This window comes from Parus major, chromosome 28 (genome assembly GCF_001522545.3).
Source record: "Parus major isolate Abel chromosome 28, Parus_major1.1, whole genome shotgun sequence".
In the NCBI taxonomy this organism is placed as follows: domain Eukaryota; kingdom Metazoa; phylum Chordata; class Aves; order Passeriformes; family Paridae; genus Parus; species Parus major.
In genome coordinates this window covers 4507999-4518369 of record NC_031797.1, presented here as the reverse complement: position 1 = coordinate 4518369, position 10371 = coordinate 4507999, and the positions used below count along the sequence as shown (strand labels likewise).

Sequence of the window (10371 nt, the reverse complement as noted above, 5' to 3'; positions counted from 1 at the left end):
CCTTCCCTTGCCGGGGGTCCCGGGCGCTGCCCCCGCTCCAGCTCCTCCCGCTCGGCCGCATCGCCCCCGGGGGCAGGGCCGGCCCGGGGAGGGAGGGCAATTGGGCAATTGCAGGGTTTTCATGAGACAGGAAAACAAAACTGAAATTGGAAACTTTCCCCAGTTGAGAATTATTTCCGGGCGTTTGCTGGGGCTGCCTTTAAATAAGGAAAGGTTCTGCAGCGAGCTCAGGCAGCTCCGGGAGCAGAGTCCCACCAGGAACCCGCTCCTCCCCTCCAGACACTCCCGATGTTTAATTAAAATCCCAGCAGAGGCCCGGGGTGAGTGCAGGGGCTCAGGGATCACCTGTGGAGGGGGAGATAAAGTCTTCCAATGAAAGAAGGACCTGGAGCAAGTCCAGGGGAGGCTCTGGAGCTGCTCCAGGGCTGGAGCCCCTCTGGAGCTGGGCTGGGAGAGCTGGGGGGGCTCAGCTGGAGAGGAGAAGGATCCAGGGAGAGCTCAGAGCCCCCTCAGGGCCTGGGGAGCTCCAGGAGAGCTGGAGAGGGACAAGGGATGGAGGGACAGGACACAGGGAATGGCTCCCAGTGCCAGAGGGCAGGGATGGATGGGATAGTGGGAAGGAATTATTTCCTGTGAATTTTCCCTGATGACACAGGTTATCGGCTGGAAAGGGTTTCCTCTACACCTGTTTTATTCCTCGACTGCCATCACAAAGAGCCTGTGAGACCCCTGGAACCAGCTGCCTGGAGGAGACACTTGGATTTACCTAAATATAGCATTATTTCATCAATCATTTTAAGCCAGTTGTAATTAATGTGAAATGAATGCAAAGAATGTGCTCTTTGCTTAATCACAGAGTTGGAATAATGCACTGGCACAGCTGCAAGCACGGAACAGATGCAGAAATATTTGGGAGGTGTGAGAGAGCCTGGCAGCTCCAGGAGCATCCCTGAGCACCCACATCAGCCCTCTGAACGCTGTCCTCTGCTCTCCTCACAGATTCCCAGCACAGAGAGGCCCCAGGTCCCAGACGAGCCCCTGGCACCAGAGGTTTGTGTGGTACGAGGAGCGCGACCGGGGCACCCCGAGCCCCACGGGGACACAACCCTTTGCCACAAGATGCTTTTCCCATCCCTGCTGCAGTCTGTGGTCAGCAGCTGCTGACATGGCACAGAGCGCCGAGCTGCAGCCGAGCTTCCAGGACCTGTTCAATATTCTGTCCCAGGCCCCAGCAGAGAAACTGCTGAGCCTCAAACTCAGACTGAAGCGCTTCACACCTGGGCCCTGCAGCAAGTTACTGCAGGCTATGGTCCTGCTTACTCTAGGGCAAGAAACGGATGCAAGAATTTGTCTGGATGGCTTGAGGGATAGCCAGGCAGCCCAGTACATCCACCAGATCAAACTGGGCGCCGCAGGAGTGCGGGAAGACGGGGAGGATTTGCAGCCTCCCCAGCTGGATGCAGGTGCCGTGGCACTGCTGGCACAGGCGTACGCGGTGCTGGCACAGGAAAAGCTGTGCAGTCCCGAGGCCAGGGACAAAGCCTGCCAGGCTGCTCAGCAGGGGACAGTCAACAGCATCCCAGCCGAGGAACAGCACAAACAGGGCTCTGCAGCCAGCGGGGGCTCAGGGGACAGGCTTTGGACGCTGAGGTCCCATGAGGATGCAGGATTTCCCCACACAGCCAGCTCCCACCACGTGGCGAGGAGTTCACCACTGCAGATTGGAGGCAACTCAGACTTTTCAGGCCCACGGACCTTGTGCTCTGTGGGGAGCTCCTCCCTGTCCAGCTGTTTGGAGATCAGTGCATCACCAACAGGTGTTTTTCACACCCAGCCCTGTGTCCCCGAGTGTGTCCCCTGGCCCAGCCGTGCTGGACACCGTGACAGGGACACAAAGAGCCACGGCCCGCAGGAATCCAGCTGGCCCAGCACAGCCAGCCCTCGCCCTGGGCAGGACACAGCTGCACAAGGGTCCCAGCCAGAGGAGGCTCTGCAGGTCAGTCCCTGCCATCCCACCCCTCTCCCCATTCCGGAGACGCCGCTGCCCTCGGAGCCTGCCCAAAGCAGTGATGTGTCCAGCACAGTGACAGAGCCTTACACACCAAGAGAAAAGCAGGATGAAAAGCGATTATCTACTGGTGTCCCTGACACAAGGGCTGCAGTGGATACTGCTCCTGCCCACATGTCCATACAGGGTTCCTACATTCCAGCAGGCATTCCCTGTAACTCTGCACCTGCTTCTATTTCAACCTGTTCCTTTCCTCCTCCCACTTATTCCGTATCCTCAACTCTTCCTCCTCTTCAGGAATCTCACTCCAACCTATTCCATACCCCTCCCCTGCACTCATCCCTCTCTCCAGCCTGGCCTCCTGCTCTCTCAGCTGTGGATCCATCAGAGCCAGATGATGCCAAGTTCTTCACGTTTGTTGTCCTGCACGCCAGTGAAGATGAGATTGTGGCCCAGCGGGTCAAGAACCTGCTGGAGAGCATGGGGGTGTCCAACGGTGCCACGCTCAGTGAGGATTTCTTCATCGCCGGACGCAGCCACATGATTTGCTTCCAGGAGGCCATGGAAAACTCTGCCTTCATGATCCTCCTGCTGACCAAGAACTTCCCCTGCAACCTGTGTCTGTTCCAGACAGACACTGCTCTGATGCAGTCCATTCTGGACCCCTCCAAGCAAGACTCAGTCATCCCATTTCTACCCAAGACAAACGCCCTGGAGTGCAGCCGGATCCCCACGATGCTCAGCGTGCTCGTCACCCTCAACGAGAGCTCTCCGCTCTTCTCCAGGAATGTGCACAAGACTTTTAACCCCAAGAAGATCAGGGAGAAGAAAGCCCTGTGGGACCAGATGCAGAGAAGGAAGCTCCAGGCCCGTTGGGAACGGCACCAAGCCCTGCAGAACTTGGCTGCCCTGAGCCTGGGCTCCCCTCCCTGGGTGCCTCCAGCAGTGCCACAGCCGTGGCCACCAGAGCCAGCAGCCCAGCACTGGTGTCCCCCTGCCCCCATGGACCTCCCTGCTCAGCAGGGTCCTCCCCCTTCCCAAGCACAGCTCCCCCCAGGACACTACAACATCACACCAGGCCCCGGAGGGACCCCAGCCCTCATCATCCAACACGCCCGCATGGTTCAGATCGGGGACCACAACGTGATGCAGGTGGAAACTGCCCCACCTGGGCCAGGGGACAGCCAGGAGCAAACCAGGCACATCTGACCTGGCAGCCAAGGTCAGAGACAAAATTAATTTCAAATCCTGGATTAGAATGATTCTGCTGGGACTGGGACTATCATTCTATGCATCAAGAGTACCATCTTCCTGAAGCACAAACTCAAATTCTTCATCTTTTGTTGGAAAAGAGATGTGGTGATTTCCTGGAACCACTTTTCCTTATTTTCAAGTAACTGAGAAAATTATTTTCCTGATTGTCTGGAATTACTTGAAGATTTTATAAATAAATTGCAATTAATTTATTTGTGTTCCTCTGGTTCTTTCCTGTAGAATTAGAAAAAGGATAGTCAAGGGCTAAATGGAAAACTATTCTGCATGTTGGCTGGGAGATGGCACTGACCAAATTATTTGAGGGACAGTCTGCAAGGGATTCTTTGGGAAGATGCCTTAAAGGAAAAAGCAAAAACCCAAAAGCAGTGAGCAGAGTAGTGCAGAAGGATGGAGAAAGCCAGGGCTGGGGAGTGGGAGGGGTAATTTTGCAGGATCCGAGCAAGGGCTGTAGCAGGCTGGTCCTACTGAGCTTTAACAGCAGGAGGGCACCTGGAGCAAAGGCCTCGCTCCTCCCACACTCCAGGCACAGGCATTTTCCTGATCGTCAGCAGAGGTCACCCCAAAGCCACCCAGGGCCGGCAAATGGGGCTGTTCCCTCCCAGAGCAGAGCCCGGAGCCTGTGCCAGGGCAGGGCAGAGCTCACAGGTCCTGAGGAGCCGCTCCCGGTGCTCAGTACAGGAACTGACCCCATTCCAGGTGTTCCTGCAGCTCTGTGTGTGCTCAGCTCACTCCCTGGCTTCCCCAGCAGGCTCCAGGAGGATCTGAGCCCATCTGAGCCCCTGGGCCTGCCCTCTCAGCCTCATTCCACACCCCAGCCTTTGTCCAAGAGCCCCAGGCCAAGCCCTGAGTGACACAGACGTCACCAAATCCTCAGAGGAGACTCTGAGCTGCCCCCAACTCTTGGCTTCCAGCTCTCAAACAGATTGGACTTTCACTCTGCAGGACCCAGTGACAATGGATTAACTCATCTACTCCTTCCAGAGCCTGCTGGCATCCTCCAAGTGCTCCAATTCCTTTTATTTTCCCGGTTTCTCTCCTCCACAGCACCATTAAGAGGTGCTGTGTTACTGCAATTCCTGTCCCCTGCAGCTGGTGCAGGACAGTCCCTCCCCTCGGGAGCACTCACACATCCCTCCTTCTCTCCTGCTATAAATAATCATGCCAAATTAGTCAACTGGAAGCTGCTCCAGCTTGTAAACAACCTCAGCACAGCCACATCCAGCGTGCTTGGATCACACAAAGGAGAGGGAGAGCTGTGTCTGGGCTACAGGAGGGTCTGCAGCCACCACAGTGGAGAAAAAACTCCTCTGTGTCCAAGAATTAACAAAATAATCACTGAAACGTTGCCCTGCTCCCCACAGCTCCATGTTTTGCCTACATGGAGCTGGCCCTACAGTCAATCAGGCCTGTTCAGTGTAATTACCCCTAAATCATGCATTTTTCTCACCCTGTAATTACTATCAACATTTAATTGCTGGGCCCTCTATGTAATTACAGATTATTTATGTGTTTAAAAAAACTGAAGCCTTTTCCATCACACAGAATATTCTTCTCCTTGGGGCTGCTGCACCTGACTGGATCCCCCAGCCCCCTGACCACAAGAGCCCAGCTCCAGAGCTGCTCCTGCCTGGATTAACTCCCTTCCCACCTCTCTCCTGCCAGCAGCCCTGGCTGCGATGGAACTGCCCTGAGCAGCCTGAGGCCACCTGGCCCCTGCCTGGCAGCTCTCTCCTCACACACCTGGACATCACATACAGGAGCAATGTCTGCGTGGGAGAAGCACAGGCTCTGCAGACACTGCTTAAATGGAATTTCCAGCACAAAGGCACCGCCATTCCTCAAGGCACCAAGAACTAAGGATGGAGCAATTAATGACAGGACAAATGTTCAAATATTTTATCCACCCACTCTCCCTGGGGGAGACCAAGCATTTTTGGGATCCAGGTTCCTGTGTGGAACTAACTCCAGTACCATTAATTCCTGTTTTTATTGTCCCTGATGGATCTGGGGTTGGAAACCAAACTGTTGACATTGTGTCACTCTTTCTGCTCGCTGCATCCATTGTCCCACGTGTGTAAGACAAGTAAACACTGTTTGATTTGCATCAAAACATAAGGCAAAACACAGAAGAGGTGTAATTTCAGTGTCAGTGTTACTCTTTTCCAGGGGAAATGTTTGCCACTGCAGCACAGATTGGTTTTTCACAGGAGTAACCACAAAATGAACCAATAACCAATTGCCTGTTAATTGCAAACACCCCAGAATTCCATACCCAGTGTCCCATCCCTGAGAAACAAACTGAAAACAGAGGAAAACACCTGAATATAGAGGTTTATCAGGAAGAAGTCCAAGGCACTTGCATTCTAGCAGCCATTTTTTGTTTTATTATTTAAAGTTAAGAGCGCTCATCAGCTCACAAAGGAACAAATCCCATTCCTGCAGTTTAGTTCAGGTTTCAGCCAAAAGGAAAAAAAAAATAGAAGGCAGCTAAACTAACTCTGCACTTTACAGCTCAATTCAAGTTAAACTTCCTTGCTTTATAAATAAACGTTATAGTTAACACTGCAAAATGTACTGCCAGATCTACAATATCTTGAAGGGGCAGAGAGGGTGGTTATTGAGGCTGATAAATACAAGTAGAGAAGCTTCAGTAGCACAGAGAGCGAGGGTGGGGCCAGGGGTCTGCTCTCCCAGGTGGGACCTTTCCCAGAGCTCCAGGCAGCTGCTTCCCTCCTCAGCTGAGCTTCCCACCCTGCTCAGGGCCAGGGAAGGAGCCACGGGCTGCCCACCACCCCCTGCACAAGGACAAACTGCTGGAAACTCTGTTTTCCACCACGGAGGGTTCTGCTCGTGCTCAAAAACCTGCCCTGAGACTACAGAGTTAAAAACAAGGTGGGTGCAGATCCTCATCAAAGGAAGGAGCTTGCCCAAACAGCAGCCAGGTGAGATTTCAAATTCCACCTTGGAAGTAGCACCATCCTCAGTGAAGTTACAAAAAAAATTAAAAAGGGAAAAAAAAGAAGACTCAAAAGCCCAAACCAGCTGCTAAGAACCCACTGCATGAGGTTTCAGAATGGGGCAGTAACAGAGCCCAAGCAGGTGATACCAAAACCTCAGAAGGACAAGGAGGCACCTTAAACTTTCATTTCTTGCTTCTTCCTTCAGCCCAGCCTGGTGCAAACCCACCACAGACACTCACTTGCTTTCATAACCCCCTCCAAGCACCTCCACACTGCAGGTACCTCCTGGCCTAAAGGGCTTGCAAGAGCTCAGCCTCAAAAATAGTTCAGAATGTGGTGTTTTGGCTCCCAAAGCGTCCACATTCACCCTTCCAGCTCAGTCCCTGCTGCCCTCTGGAGCCAAAGAACGTCACGCTGGGAATGGAGCAAATGGGTGTGGAATGGACAAGCCAAGGGCCTGAACACCACATCAGGATTTTGTTCTTAGTTTTTTTCCTCCCCATTCATAAACTACAACATCTATGGATCAAACTGTATAACCAGAACTGACCTTCCTCTATCCTACAGGATTGGAGAAGTCTTGCAGCATAGATAGGGCTTGGCTCTACGAGAGAAAAAACATCCCAGCTTTATGCACAATCATGGAAATCTCAGGCCTTTAACACCATTTGCTACTTGGCCAACTAAGAGAGAGACAAACCCCATCCTCAGCACACCCAGCCCTGTGCCATCCCTGGGCAGAGCTCGAGCCCCTCGGCTGTTGGGCATGGGCTGTCCCAAACCTGACAGGAGAGAGGGGAAGGGATTAGCTGAAGGGTATTTTATTCCTCACTCACTTTCTATCTGTTGGGTGTGTGGGGTGGGAAGGGCCAGAGCACGTGGGGGATGTGTAGCTGCTCCAAAGCTGAACACTGAGTTAATCCAGCACTAACAGGAGAGGCAGCAGGTCCCAGGGAATCTCCATCTCCTTCCTTCTCAGGACACGATGGTGGCTGTGACCTTCTGTGGACAGACTGCACTGGAGAGAGCTGGTACCTGAAGGTGGCAACGAGGGACAGCCATGAGCTCTGGGGCCTCCTCCTCCCCTGCCCCGACACGCCAGCTGGGTGGTGACAGATGGGGACAAAGCTCAGCACAGCGACGGCCCTGGGCACTTTGGCACAGCCAGCCCGAGCCCTCCAACTGCACAACCTCAGCGGGGTGGGACAGGCTGGGGACCGTGGCTGTCACGCCCTAGTGCAGCTCAATGAAGGCTTCCAGCTCCTCAGGGATGAATCCCTTGTAGGGAATCTTGTGCTTGTCCAGGGCTCGAGCAGCAAGGCACTGGAGGGTGATGTAGTTGAAGGGCTGCATGGTGCTCTTGGTGAGCAGCTTCTCGTCCAGCAGCTCGTAGGCCGTCTGCTTGAAGGCGTTGGTGGCGTCCATGTGCGCCCCGGCCTCCATCAGGGCGCTCATGATCAGCGGGCAGTTGTTGCGGGCAGCCACGTGCAGGGGGGTGTTGTTGTCATAGTCCCGGCTGTCCGGGTCTGCCCCGCACTCCAGCAGCAAGTTCACCACGTGCAGCGACGGGAATTTGCCCACGGGGTAACGCCCCACCGTCGTGGTGTCTTTGTCCACGGCCATGTGCAGGAGCGTGAAGCCGTTCTTGGCGCGGGGGCTGCACTTGAGCAGGCGGTAGATGGTCTGGCGCTTCTGGTGCTCCTGCTCCGGGGTGCACTCCACCTTCTCCAGCAGGAAAACCAGGTGCAGGATGATGGCCAACGTCTTGGTGAACTGCGCTGAGTCGGCCACGGGGTCCTTGCCGTGCACCAGGGCCCTCTCCACCTCCCGAACCCCTTTGCTCAGCACCCCGATGAGGTCGGAGAAGCCCAGGTGGGTGGCTAAAGTGCCTTTGGAACGGTCCTGGAGCACGTAGGAGTAAAGCTCGGCAAAGGAAAGAAAACTGCTGGCGGTCATGGGGCTGAGGGGCTCCAGGTTGCCTTGCTGCATGTCCAGGGCGTACTTCCACAGGTTAATGCAGCGCTCGAAGTTGCCGGAGTCGGCGTAGACGGCCCCGCGGTAACGGATGTAGTAGGAGGTGTCGGGGTGGGAAGGGCCCAGGATGCGCTCCCGGATCAGCAGCGCCTGCATGCGCATCTCGTCGGGGTCCGTGATCAGGGCTTCCAGCTCCTCCAGAGAGCTCACCTCCCGTGAATAGTCGTAGGCCAGCACCAGCTGCCGGGGCTCGGGCTTAGGCAGGTACTTCCCCCCCTCGCAGCGCAGCTCCATCGCCCTGCGCCAGTACTTGTGCGCTCCCAACAGGTCTCGTTTCTTGTCCACAAACGTGGCACCCAGCAGCTCCAGCGCTTCCACAGCAGCCTCTCGAGTGCAGAACACGCTCGGGACCTCGTCGTGACTGGAAGCTGAAGCACCACATCCCTCACAGCCCTCTTCAGTACAGCCCCTCTGATGGCTCCCGCCTGAGGCACAGGTCCCACTCTGGCTCCCCGCAGCCTCATCCTGCTGCAGCCCCCCCTGGATCAGGTACTCCACGATGTTGGTGTGGCCGGTGACACTGGCAGCGAGCAGAGGGGTCATGCCATAGCCGTCCTTCTCCATGCGGGCCTTGGAGCGGAGCAGGAGCTGCAGGATCTCCAGGCTGCCCGACTCGGCGCAGTCGTGCAAGGCCGTGTTTCCCTTCACGCTGCGCCGGTTCACATCGGCCCCTTTCTCCAGCAAGTACCGGGCGATCTCCCGGTGCCCTTTGTAGCAGGAAATCATCAAGCACGTGTGGCCGTGCCTGTTGGCCACCTCCAGGTCGGCCCCGCGCTCGCCCACCAGGTACCGCACGATCTCCAGGTGCCCATCGAAGCAGGCGGCCCGCAGCGGGGTGGAGTTGGTCAGCGTGGTCTGGTTCACCGAGGCGCCGTGGTCCAGCAGGCTCCGCACCACGCCCAGGTGCCCGGCGGCCGAGGCCGCCCACAGCGGCGGGGCCCCCTCGATGGTCTCGCCGTCGAAGCTGACGGAGCCGCCCTCCTCCACGCGAGCCCCGCAGTGATCCAGCAGGTACTCCACCACCTCCAGGTGTCCGTGCCGGGCCGCGATCAGCAGCGGGGTGCTGCCGGCCCCGGGGCCGCCCCCGCCGCCGGGCCCCGCCGTCAGCGCCTCCAGCTCCTCCCGGCTGCGGCTGCCCAGCAGCTTCTGTAGCAGCTTCAGCTTCCCGTCACGGGCCGCATTGTACACGGCCGTGCGCAGGTCCATGGCGCCAGCAGCCGCCTCCAGGCCATGGACCGGCGGCGGCGGCGCAGCCCCAGCGCGGCGCGGGGCGGGCGGGGGGCGGCGAGACCCCCCTGCCCTCAGCGCGGCGGGACCTTCACCGTCCGGGCCCGACCGCCATCTCAGGCTGCGCCGCGGAACAAAATGGCGCCGCGCGGGGCGGAGCGGGACGTGCGGTGCATGATGGGAACTGTAGTCCCGGGAGCGGCGCTGCTCGCCCCGCGCCGCAGCGCGCGCACTCTGTTTCCCAGAAGGCAGAGCGGGTGGGGGGAGAGGCGCGAAGGATGTGCACCCTCTCCGCGCGGGGCATGCTGGGCAGTGTAGTCCTCGCGCCCCGCTGCGGTAGCGCCGCTAACGGGGCTTCACCAGCGCCGGGACTGCGCTTCCCAGAGCGCCCCGCGCGGACCAGGCACTGTCCAGGCGCGTGCTGCTTTCACAGCGCTTTCATTGCTCTTCAATTCTTTGATGTTTTGGCACTTCAAAACACAGCGGCTGCACATCATTAATTTGACGCGGTTTAATTGCAGGTTTCATGAAGTCATAATGTCCTGGGCTGTAACGCAGCCCAGCCCACGGCCCTGCACAGGTCGGGTGGTGCGTTTTAAAGTAGGAGTTTCCTGCCCTGGAAGTGGCAAAGCCTCGTCCCCACCAGTGAAAACAGATTTATTCTCTCCAGTTCCCCCCACGGGACATTATGTCCAGCTGGCTCCATCCCTGAGTGACAATACCTGCCGGAGAGAGGAAAAACAAGCAATAAATAGCTCCACTTAGATGAGCAAAGCTTTACTCACCAAAGTCTATTTTTAGGGCATAAATTGAGTTTAAGTGTCCCTAATCTTTATACAGAAAACTGGCACAGGGTTTCTCCCATTG

The 10371-nt window shown here is 56.6% G+C and overlaps 2 protein-coding genes across 2 annotated transcripts; one reads left to right on the top strand and one right to left on the bottom strand.

The window, feature by feature from the left end:
- Window positions 1-927: 927 nt before the first annotated feature.
- TICAM1 (toll like receptor adaptor molecule 1) lies at window positions 928-3468 on the top strand. The gene has a single exon (XM_015651649.3). The coding sequence runs from the start codon at window positions 1166-1168 to the stop codon at window positions 3215-3217; it is 2052 nt and encodes a 683-aa protein (XP_015507135.1). The 5' UTR covers window positions 928-1165; the 3' UTR covers window positions 3218-3468.
- Window positions 3469-5602: 2134 nt separating this feature from the next.
- FEM1A (fem-1 homolog A) lies at window positions 5603-9610 on the bottom strand. The gene has a single exon (XM_015651634.3). The coding sequence runs from the start codon at window positions 9481-9483 to the stop codon at window positions 7477-7479; it is 2007 nt and encodes a 668-aa protein (XP_015507120.1). The 5' UTR covers window positions 9484-9610; the 3' UTR covers window positions 5603-7476.
- Window positions 9611-10371: the final 761 nt, after the last annotated feature.